At 35.5% G+C, this 18,325-nt stretch overlaps 1 protein-coding gene across 25 annotated transcripts in view; it reads left to right on the top strand.

Moving 5' to 3' along the window:
* Positions 1-18,325, top strand: part of ZMYND8 (zinc finger MYND-type containing 8) — an 86,676-nt gene that overhangs the window by 55,139 nt on the left and 13,212 nt on the right. For all 25 annotated transcript variants that reach the window (XR_011135340.1, XR_011135339.1, XR_693582.2 and 22 more), the window contains 9 exons: positions 206-293; positions 838-893; positions 1,970-2,047; positions 2,898-3,013; positions 4,109-4,590; positions 8,086-8,226; positions 13,121-13,273; positions 14,135-14,638; positions 17,817-18,191. Coding sequence is in view for 22 of the 25 variants with exons in the window: in XM_009671084.2 (XP_009669379.1) it covers positions 206-293; positions 838-893; positions 1,970-2,047; positions 2,898-3,013; positions 4,109-4,590; positions 8,086-8,226; positions 13,121-13,273; positions 14,135-14,638; positions 17,817-18,191 (1,993 nt within the window). In the remaining 3 variants the exon portion in view is untranslated. The remainder of the gene's footprint in view (positions 1-205; positions 294-837; positions 894-1,969; positions 2,048-2,897; positions 3,014-4,108; positions 4,591-8,085; positions 8,227-13,120; positions 13,274-14,134; positions 14,639-17,816; positions 18,192-18,325) is intronic.

Raw genomic sequence — 18,325 nt, 5'->3', positions numbered from 1 at the left:
AATTCACTTAGACAGTTCCTATAGTTTTAGGATAGTCAAAAGGTAGGCTGAATTGGACAGATTCTTCAGTATTTAGAATCGTAAGTCTTACCAAACATAAGTAATCACATTGATAGTATAATTGATAGGGAAAACTGTTTAGGAAGAGGATGTCACTTTTAATTCATTTCTGGTTCCTGACGTATTCTTAAATTTTTCTTTCCAGAATGTTAAAAAGAAAATGTACGGTTGCACTGAAGCATTTTTGGCTGATGCCAAATGGATTTTGCACAACTGCATTATTTACAATGGGGGTAAATATTGATATCTGCTTATTTCCTAGAAGAGAAAACTTCAGAGTGAATACAGTCATAGATCAATTTGTAGATTTCCAGTTGACTGAAAGTGTCTTCCTGTTAATTACTGTAGCACCGAAGCATATAACTCTATAACTAACTATATAACTCTAGGACCAAATATTGTCTGTGCTGACACTTGCTCATTCCACCTTAAAAATTTTCAAATAGGAGGTATGTGTTAGTATTTTGCATGGTGCCATCCTTTATAGGAAACTTAACTGAGGAAATGAATGATACAACATGCTGGTCACTTGAGTAAATCAGTGGTGAGCAGGCTGCAATAGACTTGGAAAGTAACATTTGAAGAGTAGTTACTGTGTTACGCTTGTGTGGACAGACCTACCCACTACTTTTATACGTAGTTGTTTTTAAATTGTCTTTTCAGATGTTCTCTTTTGTCTTTAACCTAAATTTCTTTTCAAACAATATCTGTTGTTTTTATTTTAATTTTAATATGACAGTTTTCTTGATTAAAGCGTTTTCTTTATTGTGCCCTCAGGAAATCACAAATTGACACAAACAGCAAAAGTCATCATCAAAATCTGTGAGCATGAGGTATGTGTATCCCAGTTAACTTAATTGTTCTGTCTGTATTTTTAAATCATTAATTCTATTTCAGATATTTGAGTAAAATATTAAATGCTTTATAACGTGCATTATATAAATACAGTCTTTGTAGTCTTTCTTACGTTTAGATGTGCATACTTAGGGCCGTCAGAATGATTTTGGCAAGGGCATTGCTAATTTGTCTTCCATTAGAATACTCGCTATGTGTAATTCAGACTTTCAGTGAGGGGAAAAAAGGGAAAGGAGACATGGTCCTGGAGCAATACACCTACCTGCTAAATGAATATGTGGACCTGGAAGAAGAGACTGAGATCTTCCGGTTCATAGATGCATTTTTGGTGGTTCATTTGCTGTAACAATATGCAAAGTGTAAATGAATGCCCAAATGACTGCATCCATTTTTAACTGATAATTTGCACTGATTTTATTTCAGTGACAATCCGTAATGTTTCCTATTACAAAAAAATTGCTATTCTAAATGTAGCATTTTTGAACTATATTTCATTGATATGATTTATCTGATGATCTAGCCCTTTTTATTGAGGCCAAATGCTTTCCTGACCCCCGGTTGACAGAAATATCCATGATTCACATGAATCTGAGGATATATCAGTTTTTAACAGTAGAAATTAAGTATATTTAACTGGAACTCAATTTCTGAACTAGTTCATATAATATGAGTATGAAGAATAAAATATTTTTGATTCTGCACAAATTTTTATGAAATTAAATGCCCACTCTGAGGTTCTGTTTTTGTCTCTGGAATAAACACAACATCAAAGGATGTATTTTTATCACTGGAGTAAATGGTAGAATATAGTCTGAAGAGAGATGTAAAAATGCAACTGATTTATTAACCGGAATGTGCAGCTAGAGTAGAAAAAGATTGATGTCACTCAAAACCCTGTTGCTTTCACAGGAAGTAAAAATCTGTACAGGTCAATTTATGACCATCAGTTTGTGGAAAATTGATGTTAGTAATCTGGACAGACTACCATAATAATACTTATTCATCATACCTTCGATTATGTGTAAACTCTTCAATAACTGCTTTTTCTTTTCAGATGAATGAAATTGAAGTATGTCCGGAATGTTATTTAGCTGCTTGCCAAAAAAGAGAGAATTGGTTTTGTGAGCCTTGTGTAAGTTAAAGATTATGCTAGTCTAGCTAATGCATTAAACTAAAACTTCCATTTCACTCTTGTTTGTTATTCCTCCGTTGTTGCAAAACCTCTGCTGGTTACTGAGTCAAGGAAAGCTGCTCTAGCTTACAAAGTGATGGCAAATCGTTCACTTTGTGGATGATATCAACAAATTTAGGTGTCAGACTACTTGCTTTCACAAAGCGATTGATTCAGTCGGAAATAACTGTTTGCAGAGGGTGTCAACAGCCAGTTGTCAGTTTCTCTGTCCTCAAATATAATATATACTCCTATATTTGCATATGGTACTTAGGATGAGATTTTTGAAATGTGAATGTCAGTTTCTGTAGGCATGGATCTGAGAATTTAGACTGGATTTTGTTTTATGATGTATTAATAGGTGGTCTATTTTTAATGTTTTACCAGGCTTGGAAAGGTTTCTTAGGATTCTTAAGTGGAAGCGTGTAATGCATCAAATCATCTCTTGTACTTAAGTGGAAATTAGAGATTTTGAAAGATTAGGCCTAAATTTTAGGTTATGTTAAACAAATATTTGGAAGGGACTAAGTAAAAATAAACTAAAAAGTGCCATTAGGGTGTTTATTAGGGCTAGGGTGTTTAGAGTGTTTGTTTGAGATACTTAAGATATTGTGTGTAATTTTTTTTTTTTTCTCTGTTTATATATAAAGTATGTATTAAAATGGTATCTTGTATTTGGCAAATGCCTTTGCATGCGTTGTCTTGATCGAATCTAATACATACATACAATTTTTAAAAATGTGTTGGGTACCTGATTTTGAAGGTAAAACTGCTTATATTTTCTTACTCTGCGTTTTGCCTCTTCCTCTAGAGCAATCCTCACCCTTTGGTCTGGGCTAAACTCAAAGGCTTTCCATTCTGGCCTGCTAAAGCACTGAGGGATAAAGATGGGCAAGTTGATGCCCGTTTCTTTGGCCAACATGACAGGTAGGAATTTGATCAAAGGATATCTTCGGCTGTGCTTAAGAAATTGTTGTTGTAATTCTGTACTCTCAGTGTTTCTGCTGTCCTGTCTTTTGAAGCTTGACCCTAATAAACTGTATAATACTTTAGAATATGTATATATTTAAACATTCAATCAATATGCAAATTATTTCCTGTGACTATGGTTTTGTACTGCAAAGAATTGTAGTTCTTAAAGGTGAAAGAGGCCAGTAAAAGTGTCGTGTACGTTATCTAAGCACTATGGGAGTAAATACACTGTTGTATATTTTAAAAAAGAAATAGAAATATAAAATGTTGCAAATGCTAGTTTTGCTCTAGGAAGGAGTTTGTTTTTTTTTTATACTTGTCAACCTTCTGCTTAGATGGAGGTAGCCATGGAAAAAACTAGTTCATTTATCATTAATTGAAAATATGAATCTATATAGTTATTAAAACACTAAAACTTTAAACTTTAAAACTGTGTATGGCCATGATATATTTAGGTCAAAGTTCCTGGAATTTTCTTATTTTGGAAGGCAAGGTTTTAGACTGTGGCTGAAAAATAAATGAAATCTGTGCAAAACTTGCCGATAAAATTTTTCCTAGTATTGTGGAGTTTGATCACCCTGGCATGGGGTGTAAAAATAAAATTTCTACATTTTTTTACCTTTTAAAATGTTTACATGTTTTTAAGAATGTGTTATGCTTGGGAAGTCTTGGCTTTTTAACCTGCTTTTTCTGTTTCTCTGCTAGCTATGACATCTTGATCAAAAGATCGTTTAGTAGTGGTCTTCTTGCAGTTATATGGAATACTCTGTTTAGAAATGTCTTGTCATTTTTGACCAGTGTTCATTTGTGTTGCATGTGTTACTGGAGTAGAAGAAATAAACTAGTGGTAGTCTAAGACGTGCAGTTTACTTATTTACCAAGGCTAAGCAATGAATTATTAGAAGAAAAGGAAAGTGGACATGGTCCTTTGAAAGTATCTGATGTGTGCATATCCTTAGGGTTAGAATAAAATGAATTGGTTGGTGCAGAAAAGTTGCCAATGTCAAATCCTCAATATTAAATTTGATTATCTTTCTGTTTCATGTATAGGGCCTGGGTTCCAATAAATAATTGCTACCTCATGTCTAAAGAAATTCCTTTTTCTGTGAAAAAGACTAAAAGCATCTTCAACAGTGCAATGCAAGAGATGGAGGTTTATGTTGATAACATTCGTAGAAAGTTTGGGGTATTTAACTACGCACCTTTCCGGACACCATATACTCCCAACAATCAATACCAAATGTTATTAGACCCTGCAAACCCAACTGCTGGAACTGCAAAGACAGACAAACAAGAGAAAATCAAACTGAACTTTGATATGACAGCATCACCGAAGATTCTAATGAGCAAGCCTATGCTGAGCAGTAGCACAGGTCGTAGGATTTCACTGACAGATATGCCACGGTCACCAATGAGTACAAACTCATCAGTCCACACTGGATCTGATGTTGAACAGGATGCGGAAAAAAAAGCAACTTCCAGTCACTTTAGCGCAAGTGAAGAATCCATGGACTTTATTGACAAAAACACAGGTAAAAAAAATGAGGAGACGTGACTGCATTTGGTTAACGCACTAGTTTTATTAAATGTGCTTTTCAAAGACAGAAGTTATTAATCATTTTATAAAGAAATTTTATTAAAAAAAAAAAAAAAAAGAACTGAACTTTCAATTTCGTACATAAGAAATAACAGTCCTTTTTGTTGCCCTGAGAAGGAATAAATCATCTTGAAAGTGACCAAAAACCTTCAGTTTAAATGGCAGGAAATAGTTGTAACTGTCAAAGTGAATGGAGGGTGGAAATAGATATTAAAAATGCCATGATTAGGAATATTCTATTTAAAATTTGATAGCCGTTGCTCAAGGCAGTGAGCTTAGTTCACTCACAGTGTTCCCCCATTGAGTACTGAGTGCTAAAATATGGTAAAACTACACTTGCGATAGGCACAGTGGGTAAAAAGGAAAAAGGACTAAAGAACACAGAATTTGGACATCACAGACTTCCAGTGTAGTCCCAGATCAACTGCTGACTAATTTTGTGACACTCAGCCAAACCTCTTTATCTAAATGGGCCTTATATATGTCATCCATAAAATAACAACCATCAATATGTGAAAGAAATGGTGTGATGTATTAATTAGTAAGACTGTTCATAAGACTTCAGTTTTGGATAAAAGGATTTCTTTGTAAAGAAAGCTAAATCAGTCTGTTGTGAGTTGCCGTTTTTAGAGAAAATACTGTGGGTTTTTTTTTTTTTTGGTAATTTTTAAAAATTGATTGAAGATAAACTTTTACTAATCTGGCCTAATAGTTTACTTGTAAATAATTGTTTCAAACTAAACTTACAATTTTTCAACTTTTTTGTTGCATTTTTTTGAATGACTGAAATTTTCCAATGTGACCAATGGTTTTGGTACGGTTTTTGGCAGAGCCCAGTTTTTCAGAGTTTCTTTTCAAAGAGTAGTTTTAGATATGGGCATATAAATAGGTGAAATTTCAGTGGAAACTGAAACCTTTTGGAAGCGGAAACTTCTTGACCTTGAGAGCTGAAAGAACAGAGAAAATTTTTTACAACTACATATAAAAGATACATGAATGTATATAAAAATCTGGAGCCTGGAAAAAACTAGTTCAAGTTGCGTGACAGCGAGCACAAGTTTCTTAAATTAAGCTTTGATGTGGACAATATCATAGAATTTATTTCATGTTGTTATATTTAAAATTGTAAGCAAAAAGAAGAATTAGGTTTAGAAAAAGCCATGATATATATGTATTTTTTCCTTTTATTTGCATGAATTTTGAGAGAAGTCTTTTTTTTCCCTCCTAGCTTTTTGTTTTAGACAGTTTAGTATTACAGTAACCTCTGTGGAAGGTGTCGAAGATTCCTTCAAACTAGTGGGATTACCTTTTAGGGAGGTTTTGGTGAACAGCAGCAATATGGGCTAAGTTACTCAGTTTCTGTATTGGGGCACCAGTAATGTACACTTTTTTTTTTAGTCCTGTGTTACTAGTTATGGGTACATATGAAAGGAGGAATCAGGACCAGGAAAAGTAAGCTTGAGATCTAATGAATTTTTGCTTTTGAGATCAGTATTGGAGCTAGAGATATCAGTGCCAAGATACAGCATGCCATACATGCCTTTGGTAAGTTTAACGTTTTAAAAAAATAATTGTAATAAAACTATAATGCTTATTCCTTTGTTCAGCAGTGTTATTTAATAATGTCTTAAAAAGAAGCAGACAAACATGAAAATCAAGACGGACAGTAGCCCTACAAGAAACAAAAAGAGTGTACTTCAGCCCTGACAAGTAGCCATTTAGGAATCTTACTCTTCCTACCCAATAAAGGATAGGACATGAAACTAACTTCGGGTACAAAAAGTATCTTGTGATATGAAATTTGCGTTCACAGCTTTCTATCCCTCTTATGAAAGTGATGATAAGGTAACTGTAAGGAATTTGAATGTAGCAAAATACATGGATTTGTTAGTAGAGAATGCCAAGTGAATAGGAGTAATTCACTATCAAAGTTTTCATGTAACAAAGGAAAGCAAATCTCAGAAAATCTCTAGACTTAAATCAGTTTGACTTATTAGCTGACTCCAGGAGAAACTCTTCCAAGTTAAATCATTTTATACATAAATTATCGTGAACATATTTGTATACAGCTTCCATACAAAAGGTGTAGCTGCCAGATTTGTTTGTCTTAAAATGTAAGGCTTTTATTATACCACGTTATTATTTCTTTGTAATAGTGGAGATAATCATGGAAAGTCATATTAAAGCTGTTTTGTCAGATAAAGATAAAAGAAGATGGTAGATATTACCCTAATCTTTAGCTTCTTGACTATTACAGTAATTCTAGGGATTTTTTCTAACTTTTTGTGAGGCCCTGCTGACCCTTTCCTATAGTACATAAAAGTCCTGAATTTGGCTTGACAGCAGTTAACTAGTATATTCAGTTTCTCACCTGGCATTTCTACCTGAATATTGTTATAAACACTAACTTTTGTAATGTTTACATCATGTAGAATCTGTATGTTTTGAGAAGAATTTAAATTAAGTTATTTGTTGGCTATAAAAAAAGTTGAAGTAGTATCACTGCCCTATGCTTCAACAGGAATGTTTGTATTTGGATGCCATTGATAGGTTTTGACCTTTGTTGTGTATCGTGAGTGAAAGGAAGAAAATAACTTGGAAATAGTTACTGAAACAGTGGACATAGCTACCTTTTAGGAATCTGAAAACATATAGGCAACGTTTTATGTGCTGGGAAAGAACAAGAGTTCAACAGTGAGTTTAAGATTACATATTCAAAGCATTAGGCAGAGATTAAATGGACAGAAATGAGACTTGCTGGCAGAAAAGAGTGGTTTGTTTATTTATTTACTTATTTAGGTAGCAGCCTACAGATGCTTCCTTTTATAAACTGTCTGGCTGTTTCTACTAGAAGTTTTATGGTTTTGAGCCATTACTTCATGGATATTCCGAAGACTTAAAGCATAGGATTTTGCTTATACTGTGTATATATAGGAATATCTTGTTACTGTATCTGAGAGATTTGGTCACTGATCTCGAGCTGCTCTCATTAAACTTACTGTGATTTGTGCTTTTAATTCTCTGTTAAAGTATCTAGAAACTGGGGTAGGTGGTCTTTTTAATGCTTACCTGCGTGCATGAAATAAAAAGGTGCCAATTCAGAGTGTCAAGACTTTATTAACATTTAAAATAACCAAGTCTTGAAGTCTAGAAACCCTTGAGTGACTTAAAACAGAGTATTTTTGAGGGTAAATGCACATTTGGCCTGACAGAACAGCTGCAATGAAATTATTTTCAGTACAATTTCTTTTTTATTAAACTAATATTAAAGCAATAATTGTAGTTTGTAAGAGAGGTGTAATACAAAGTTGAAACTATTAAATAAATCTTTTCCCTGCTGTTACAGGGTTAAAAGCTGTTTTGTCCCAGTGAAGGTGGCTTTATTCTGATTATTTTTAAATCTGTCTTTATTAATTTTGTGCTTTTTCAGCTTCTCCAGCACCAACAAGAACGGGTCAAGCAGGGAGCTTGTCAGGCAGCCCCAAACCTTTCTCTCCTCAAGCTTCAACACCAATTTCTGCTAAGCAAGAAAGAACTTCCACTCCAGGAAGCATTCTGAATCTTAATCTTGGTTAGTCTTGACCTTTGAAAGTCTAATACTGTTACAGCTGAATAAATTACGGTGGTGTCAGTACAAGATAACGTGAACAAACTTTTTTGTAAATGGCTTTAGATGGACAAATGGCCTTAAAGGAAGCATGTATGTAATTATTGTTTCATCAAATAAGCTATTCTTTATTGTTTTTAAGAGTGGAATTGAAAGGTCCTATTACTATTTCTTCTTGCGGTTGAAAGGAAGTAGATCAAGGATGATATTTACCTGAACTGTACAAATTAATGTTTCTAAACAGTGGGTGAGGTTCGAAGGTCTGTAGGCACGTGAACATTGCCACTCTTCACCCCTCAGTCTTTTCAGTGGATTGTTGGCAAGGCTTTCTTGTGGTTGTTAGGATTTAGGATTTACTATGGCATCTCCCTTGCTACATTCCCATCGCTTCCTCAGTGGACCATCCCTCTCTTGGGAAAGATACAGATGAAAGGAATTAGCCGATGTCTTGAAAACTCCTAAAAAGTAAATTTGGGGATTCTGGTATTTTGAAAGATGGGGTGGCTAAGTACTAACTAGGTAAAATAGTTCTGAAAGCCAAACTGATGTAAATAGGTTTCCTCAATCATGCTGTGTTCTGGTTCAGTGTTTGAATACTGGCTACATGTTACATTCATGTGATATTACGTGAAGAGACAGGTTTCTGCCCCTGGGTCTTAGACAAATCCAGGAGGGCTTGAGCTCGAATGTTGGATTCATGTTTTTGGTGAGCTACGGATCTTTTCACTGTGGAAACAAGCTTATAGTCTATTTTTCCAGTGTTAAGCTGTCTGTTTGACAGAACCATAAAATCATTTCTTCTGCTCTACTGCAGCTGTTTGTCTTGTTATCTGAGGTATGATTCATTTGCAACAAACCTTAAGAAATATTGTGGTGCTGAAATGGTGTAAATCACAGTTGGGAGACATTAGCTGGGACGTAGAATATTTTGAATAAATGAGGCAGAACTGAAAACCTGGTGTAATGGTTCATGAGGGTCACTGTAAAATAACAGCACATATTCAGATAAAATATCAGTTATTTGTTCAGCTTTAGGGAAGCTTCTTTTGCTAAACATGCTGTTTTTGCTAGGCATGAAAATGGCAGCCTTTTCCCATTAGATAGTGTCAGCTCTGCCAGGCATAGATTCGTCTGTGAGTTGTATGGCTTTCAGATATGACTCGTTGTACCTTACTGTCAAGCGTAACGCAAACAGAAAAGTGAAAACTCTCTGAAAAACAGAAGCGAAATTCCAGAATAGAAAGACACTTACATACTTCGGGCAGAGAACTAGAAGGGCTCCTATGATTCTCCTTCAGTATAGCAGTAAGAAAAGAAAAATAGTGCGTGTGAGCCAGCTGTAGTTACTCTTAGACCGGCTGAAGTGAAAAACGGACTATGTGAATGACCAAGCTGTACTATACATAGATGGTTTGGAAAAAAAGAAAATATTCCAGATAGCGTGAGACCTGTGTCTGTATGAGGGACAAAGGCAGAAAAGATTGAAGAACAACTTTGACCCAATAATGAGTGAAAATTTTTAGAGGAGTGATGGGAGAGGAGAACCTGAACATTTCTCCTCGGTGGATTTCTCTGCCTTTTTGTCTGCTTTCTTTCTACTAATAATTTGACATTAGTAAAGCAAATTGCAAGTCCCCATCTTTTCAGTGACACCTTGTTGATTGGATAGAGTCTTCTCTCATATGTTAAGAGGTAGGGTTCCCTGGGGAAATACTAGAGCGTCTCTCGTCTTCATCTTTCCTGCCTCCTTCTATTGTTGCCTATATTTGTATCCTTCTATGTAGTTAACTAACGGTAATTCTGTATTTGCCATGTCCTGCAGCAACACTATACATTCTTACGGCATTTAGGAACAAAACTTAAGAGACTGCTGTAAGTATTTGTAGGGTGTTATTCTGGCAATATCTAGAATAACAATGGGAAAAAAACGGTAAAATACATTAAGTCTGTTTTTTACATATGCACTGGAACTAGATGTCTTATTTGTTTCAGCACTGTAAATGACATTCATTAATTGCTTTCTAAATGTGCAGTTTTAGAAAATAAATATACTAACACAATTAATTCTTAGGAGTATTTCTTTCATCACAACAAAATTTAAACTTTGCCAATAGCTTACCTTTCCAACCTAGAAATCAAGGAGACTTGAGTTGGTATATAGCAGGGTTACCTGCTGCCAGTTTAGATGGAAGTTAGACTCTGAAATTTGATTTTTATTTCAGCCTCTCTGGGACAGTTAAATAAAAGCCAGAGTTCAATTAAGCTGTGATTTGCAGTTGTGATTTGACTAATTTTCTTTGGTGCTCTGCTTTGTTATTCATATTCTATCCTATTTTCTCACAGCGGGGAGGAAAAGAACTCTATTTAAACTATTTTAAAAATTAAGCAAAAAAATTAAAACTATTTAAACCTTGTAAAAGGCATCTCTTCCACTGTGAAGTCTTTGAATCACCTTCTCTGCTAAGCAGGATATTAGTATTACTGTTGTGGAATTAGAGTAGATTGGGTGATGGAGCTAAAGAATATTATGGGGGGAAAACGAAATAAGTTTATTGTTTCCTTACATAGAATATAGAACCTTATATGGCATATGGAACCTAGATTTCTATAGTCCATAGTTTTTAAGTGTCACTTGGTAACTGTGGAAAGAAATATCTTTTTTGTATCAGTTTGTTTTGCTGAAACTGGGATGGAGAACATTTTGTGAAGAAAAAGATTCAAGGACTTGCATACTATTATTTAAAGGATAAAATTGCATGATTATGCTTTAGAAGGCTGCACAGAAGTTGTCAGTAATTTGTTTAACTCACTTATCTGTTTGGTTCAAATGAGATAATCTGATCTGTGCACTTTTTGAATTGGGTTGGTTTTGCTTCAATCTCAGAAGCCTTGTTTAGAGTAAGGAGAATTTTAGCTCCATTTCCTTATGCAGAGAAACCCAAACACTGTCAGAAAAAACCATTCTTAAGGCAGCACTAGCTTACAAGTTACCTTAAGCGACCATGCAGTTCATGCTGCAATAATTGGCTGTGGTTCCTTGCCAAATATTTTCCAAAATTGTAAATCAGTGTACTTCATATCATCCAGAAAATTATCTTCCTGAATTGAGCTGAATTAAAATTTGAAGACCATCTCTTACAAAAGGTTAAAAGTGATATTATCCATCTATAAGTGCACAGGAGGAAGAAACCTAATTTAGTAAACTCATCTCCAATACAAAGAGCAAATGTTTCAAAAGTACTTAAGTGACTTGGAGCCTTGTCTTTTATATTCGAAAACAATGGAAAACAATTACATCGCTCTGAGTGATGACTGAGTTTGTATTATGTTTAGCCTCTTCCAGTATGGAAGTGTGATAGGAGGACTGTGAAATTCACTATTACTTTTATGATCGTTTCTCTGGTTCTAGGAAGGATGATTGACTTCTTGGTTTGTCTATACTACATGTATATTATAAGCTAGGATGGTCCAAACTATAGCCTGTGTGTTTGGCTCCTGGGATTGTTCCATACAAGTTTCTGCCTTTCCCTTGGAGGAGATGGGAAACTTATTTTAGCAGTAAACGAGAACTGCATGAGCTGCTTAGCAGGTAAAGAAGGAAGCGCTCTCTCTGTAATATGGATTCTATTTGCAACCTGGTAGGAGAGAGAATGGCAAAATCTGACTCTGACACCTGCACTGCTGAGGTTGAGTCATTTTGTACTATGGTTCTTAAATTTTAAGTTTAGAAGGTACCTTGATATTAAGCTGAAGCTTGTAAAGAATGTCGGACCAGAGGAAACACTGGCTTAGTCCTTCATATTTGTTTCACTTTTATTCTCTATGAATCGCACATCAAAAAATGTCCTATCCACATGTTTAAAAATAAAAAATGGCAACACTGACCTTGACCATCTTTAATTGTGCTTCGGTGACAGTCTTAAGAGAAGCATAAATTCACATCTGTGCCAGTGTTGCCTTGCCTCTTCTCTTCCATGGCTTCTCCCCTTTCCCAGAATATGGCATTGGCTCCTACTTGATCCTGTGATGACCCAGTTCAGGGAGCCAAAGGGCAGAACCCGATTCCTCTCTTCATTCCTTCCCCTTTCTCTATGTCCTCCTCAAGCAGACAACTAACCCAAAACTGGTTTAGCTCCCTGAGTGACTGTCAGGAGTCAGGCAATGGACTGTCAGGCAAACAGCAATTTTGGCAGAGGGTAGAGGATAGGCCTATGGAATAGAAATATCACCTATGTGGAAAAATTGAGACAAAAAAGTGGAGCTTAGTTGCTAAGATAGTTTTAGGTTTATCACTCTAGTCTGTACTCTTTGCAGACAGGTCCATACGTTTGAGAGTGAAAACTTTTAAGTGTATGGGAGAGCTCAAGAGAAGATTTTGCTGGCATATATTGAAAAAGTTTGAATCATTAATTTTTCGTGTAACCATCAACATTTATTTTTTTCTTCCCCTGAACTTATCTTTTGAACTTTGATTTATGACTATAAGGATTTCTGTTTTCAATTTCTCAGTCTCTGAAGAAATGTACTACTAGTGGTAAATAACAGCAGCAGCTTACTGGAAGTACTGTCAGATGACTGACAAGGCTAGACTGATGCTTACTTGATAATTTCGCATAGCAGAGAAAACTTGCACATAACTAGTGCGTGCAGTTTGAATGTGAAATATGTAGCATCTGAAAGGAGAAATCCATTGTTTGTAGTAAAGTCATTTTAGAATTATTGTTTAGAACTTGCAGCCCATAGCTATAAAATAAATGAAATATGTTTCAGATGGTCCCACATTGTTACTCAGTAACATTTCTGTCTTTCACAGATCATGATTTTTTTTAATTTTTCTTAATTGCTTTTTCTTTTTTAGATCGTAGCAAAGCTGAAATGGATCTGAAAGAGTTGAGTGAGTCAGTCCAACAGCAGTCCACCCCCGTGCCACTCATTTCACCAAAACGACAGATCCGTAGTAGGTTCCAGCTTAATCTTGACAAGACAATAGAGAGTTGTAAAGCACAACTTGGTAAGTGTGTTGCAAGAATACAATGAGCACCTGAAGGATACACTTGAAGAAACTTTTTAGAGTTTGAAAAAGTTTTCAAATTGTAAAGCCTTAAATATTTTATGCATTAAAACAAGATAAGAGCATGTTTGAACTCTTCAGGGCAAATGGAATGCACTTAGCTAGTTTAATTTAAAACATAATAGAACCTGATACTTCAAATTTTTGTCAACAAGCTTTCATCTTTTAATCTGATCTTATGCCGTTCTGATTTAGATAGTTTGACAGCATTATAGTCTTACTATTTGCTTGTAATTTTAAAAATTCAGAACTATACTTAGCTCATTCCAGTTACACGTATTAATGATCTATCCAATCATACAGGAGCTGGTTGTTGTTACAAAACATTAGTGCTGTATAGCACTTAGCAGGTATTAAAGACTTTGTAGGCACTGAAAAATTAGAGATTCTTCTAACAAAACTTATGGAGTCTAAAATTGTATCTGCAAACATGTATGTAAATAACCTTAACCAGATAAATGGCGTTACTGATTTTTACGGTGGTTTAGCGTCAATAAAAATTATTCCTGTGAATATCTGGCAGCATTGGTCTTAGGTTGAACAAATTACAACTCAGAGGTAATGGAAAAAAGTGGTGAAAGGAGGTCCATTACATCTAATAAAGCATGATTTAGAATATCTGGAAGGTGATTCTTGCATATTTTGATACTGAGATAGGGCAGTAAGGAAGGTGTTGATAGTTTAAGGACTGACAGTTAAGGTAATGGTATGTATGTACTTTATTCCAGCATTTAGAGTATTTTTTGGTAATGTCAGTCAGTCTGATGTCAGCATGGAATGTACTTTCCTCCCCACAATTAGGAATAAATGAAATATCTGAAGCTGTTTATACTGCAGTAGAACACAGTGACTCTGAAGATTCTGAAAAATCTGACACCAGTGACAGTGAATATAGCGATGAGGATCAGAAATCAAAGAATGATCAAGAAGATGGAGAGGACAAGGAAGGTGCAAGAAGTGACAAAGAATCATTGACATTGAAAAAAAAACCTAAGCCCCCATCTCAGAATGAAGACAAGGAGGAACTTAAATGCACAAGTCCAGAAGTGGAGAAAACAGATGACCCAGTTAAAGAAAAGGCAATTACAGACACTGAAAAAGAATTTTCTGAAAAGGGAAAAAATTTGCAACATCCTGCAAAAGAAAAACTGAAAGGTAAAGATGAAACGGACTCTCCAACTGTGCATCTAGGGCTGGACTCGGATTCTGAGAGTGAACTTGTCATCGACCTAGGAGATGATCATTGTGGGCGTGAAGGACGGAAAACCAAGAAAGAACCTAAAGAACTGCCTTCTAAACCAGATGGTAGGGTGAAATCTTTCCTTTTTTTCTCTCCTCCTTTACTTAAAGACTATTATCTAATCCAAGTTACAGAATGCCTTAGCTTTTAACTTTATTATTGCATTAAGATGCCTCCTGAAGAAGATTATAGGGTGAAATGGTTCCCCCCCCCCCCCTTTTTTTTTCCAAACTTTACTTTAGGACTATTATCAAAGCCAATTTGAATGAAGCCTTAGCTGTTAGCTTTATTATTGCATTAAAATATTTTAAAAAAACCTATGCCAAAACAATTAATTTGTGTGAATGATTTTTCATTCTTCGTGACTCTGAAAAAAAGGTTTTCAGTCCCCATTATAATTTCTGATTTAAATAAAAAATCTTTCTTTGAGTTTCCTTCCAGCAGCACAGAGCTATAAACATATATAATGTGTTCTGTCAATTTAGAGTTCTTTTTGCAAATTTTCATGACGTTCGGCTGAAATTTTAGCATTTCCATAAACCTCCCAAAATTGCAGCAGCAGCAGAAGTTGGAATTAAATCTATTATGTAAATTGTATAATGTCCAGTTAAAGCCAGTGTAAATGTTCTCAGGTAAATCACATGTAAAGAACAGGTAAATCATATGTATTGTCCCTTATGTAGTATTTTCATGTGTTAGTAAAAGTAAAGGGAAAGCATACTGAACTACTGAGTAAAATGCTGTTGCTAACTGTGTGCTCTGCATGTTAGCTTTTTGACAAAACAAAATAGAAAAACAGAATAGGTTAAAATGAAATTAAAAACAAATATTCTTCATATTATTTTTTCTTCTTCTCTGTTACCCAGCATGTTACTTCAATCATTTTATTTAGAACATTTATAATATTTTTAATCAGTTTGCTAAGTGTACTTTAGAAGACAGCTTATTTAGTGCTTCTGTATTTTGAATCTTAAAAAGTGGAACCTAATGGATAAATATTGCTATGAGATATTTTAGAAAATAGGCATACATGTTAAACTAAAAATGGTAGAAATATTATTTTGGAGAGGTTTATAATTTCTCTGTTCCTTATTTTGTTTAAAACTTGATAAATCAAGGCAGCTATATTAATTTCCAAATCACTGCTTCATGTATAACTGGTAACCTAAACCTAGTGATGGTTGAAATAGTATGTAAATCTAAAATTTGACTCTGATACATAGGCAAAATAATAATACATATTCTGAAAGAAATTAAAAGTGAGTTTAAATATTCATATAAAAACTGTATGAATATGCTCCAGATATAAGTTGTCCAGTGTGTGATTCCAAGGCTTTACTCATGACTCTCAGATACTAAAATCCCTCAGTTCAGGAAGGAGACCTGACGCATGCAAATCAGAAGGTCTGTGCCCCTTTTTTTTGAAAACTGACAAGGCAGCAGCCTTCTCTTTCAGACATCTTCTTCCTGGCCGTAGCTTAGGAAGACTCATCCAGTTCCTAAAATACATTGTGCCTGAGATTTAACTCGTGTACTGGAGCTTGCCAGTGGGATCAAGAGTCCCATTGTATTAGTTGCCCCAAGCTCAGACAGGTCACCAAGAGGACCACTCAGCTTCATTACCCCTTTGCTGTTGGTGCTGTAAAGGGGATGAATTTCTTACGGCTTTTGCAGAGACAGGGGGAAAAGATCTCTAGACCTTTAGGAAAGGGATTTCCCAATTTCCTTAGTGTTTTCGTCATGTGAAGGAAGAGGGGACTTCTCTAGCCACTGGATTTTGAAAATAAATTAACATGTTCTAGGTGAGCTGAGGTATATAAAAACCTTTCAGTGGGGCCCAGGATACTAGTTATTCAGCAAGTGATAAATCCTCAGTAAGAGTGGGCAGTGGTGAATCACGAGGAATAATTTACCATTTTTGATCCAAGTCAAACCCTACACCTGCAACTGCATGGCTAGAGATGATGCCATTTTTCTTATAAATGTAAGTTAAAATTAAATTAAAACAGTTTAGTGTTCTTGCTGATTTGAGAATCTTGTTGTACGCAACAGATAGAAATTGATTTTCAAATTTATTTAATTATTCTGTAAGGATTCTCTCACTGCAAGTGGTTCAGCGTTGAACAAGCTGACTACCCAGAACAAAGCTTGACTGTTTATTGCCATGCTTTATTGAATGGGTAAAGGCCCTGAACGGGTATCACAACTCTAGTGTGAATAAATTTCCTGCATGTTCCTTTTGACTGAACAAGGATTTCATGTGTCCAGTGTTAGGTTTTTTATTATTTATTATAGCTAAAGCGTTCTTGCCTTTTTTTCCCTGACTTGACAAACAGGTAATGATGGGATACTATATTCCAGTTCTTGGCCTAATTACACTGCCTGTTTAAGAACTTCTGCTTACGCTCTGTTTGTAAGCAGTCGCACTCTGGCTGATGCAGCTTGTTACAAGATAACAGCTGCTTTCAGATACCTGTTTGCTGACTGGGTGTCTTAAAGAGTTACTTGTCTCTTACTATTTCACAGAAGAGGATTTGCTAAAATCACTTCAGTCACAGCACGAAAATATGTTTAAGAGCATCCATGCAAGTAGCTCACAAGCCATTGCGGTGAAGATATTTTTTTTGACCAATGTTAATGTTTTCCTGCCAGGCTGCATAGTAGGGGAGTAGGCTCTGATATGTGGAACAGTCAGCTATTAACTCTGGAAGACCTCACAGTTAATGTAGAAATCTTAATACGCTGTATTTGATGGTCAGTGCCAGTTCAATTTTGTTTAGAAGGTTTCTAGCATGCTGTTCCTTCATTTATTTGGTATTGCCGTGGCTGAAATTTGAAATTTGAAGAAAAATTTACTTTTCTCTTTAGCTAATTGTTCCTTTTGAGTGTAATTGACTTTTCTTCTTAAAGAAACTGGGGTAACAGGTGTTAGTGGTAACTCAGAAACATGCTCTAACAGATGCTAACTTCTGATCTTCCAGAGAAGGTCAGGCTGGTTTTCTGAATTTTTTTTTACTTTTTTTGTTTTCTTTAATGGCTAGTACTTCTGGATTGCCACTAGCTTCAACTAGACTGAAATGAGTTTACTGATAGAATTTCATTTACAAAATTTTTGAGGAATATAATTCAAGGTAGACTGGAAGGTGCATGTGATTCTTTTCCAAAAAAAAAAAAAAAAAAGATGGGAAGTTATAGATCAAATGTGATGATGAAAAGCTCGTATTACATTTTACTTTTGTTTAGTTTTAGGTAAAACTCCACCTTCTTCCAGTGCAAGCACCCAGCCCCCACCAGAAACTCCAGTACTTACCCGCTCTGCAGCGCAGACTCCACCAGCTGGTGTAACAGCAACTACTAGTGCTACTTCTACTGTTAGTGCTCCATCTGCAGCCACTGGAAGCCCTGTGAAAAAGCAGAGGCCTCTACTACCTAAGGAAACTGCGCCCGCTGTGCAGCGAGTAGTGTGGAATTCCTCAAATAAATTTCAGACTTCTTCTCAGAAATGGCACATGCAGAAGGTGCAGAGACAGCAGCAACAGCAGCAGAGCCAGCAGTCTCAGTCACAGCAACCTCAGTCCTCTCAAGGGACGAGATATCAGACAAGACAAGCAGTTAAAGGTATACACTTTCTAACTCAATGTGCCCGTGATGCCATAATTCCCCAGTAGTGATCTCAGTTCTCCAAGGCTGCCTAACCGGGAATTCCTCCATATGTACAAAATCTCAAAGTGTGGTTCTACTCTGATAAGTGA

The sequence above is a fragment of the Struthio camelus genome, chromosome 18 (assembly GCF_040807025.1).
Source record: "Struthio camelus isolate bStrCam1 chromosome 18, bStrCam1.hap1, whole genome shotgun sequence".
NCBI classification, from domain to species: Eukaryota; Metazoa; Chordata; class Aves; order Struthioniformes; family Struthionidae; genus Struthio; species Struthio camelus.
Note: the sequence above shows the minus strand (reverse complement) of the source record. Positions and strands in the feature narration are given on the sequence as shown.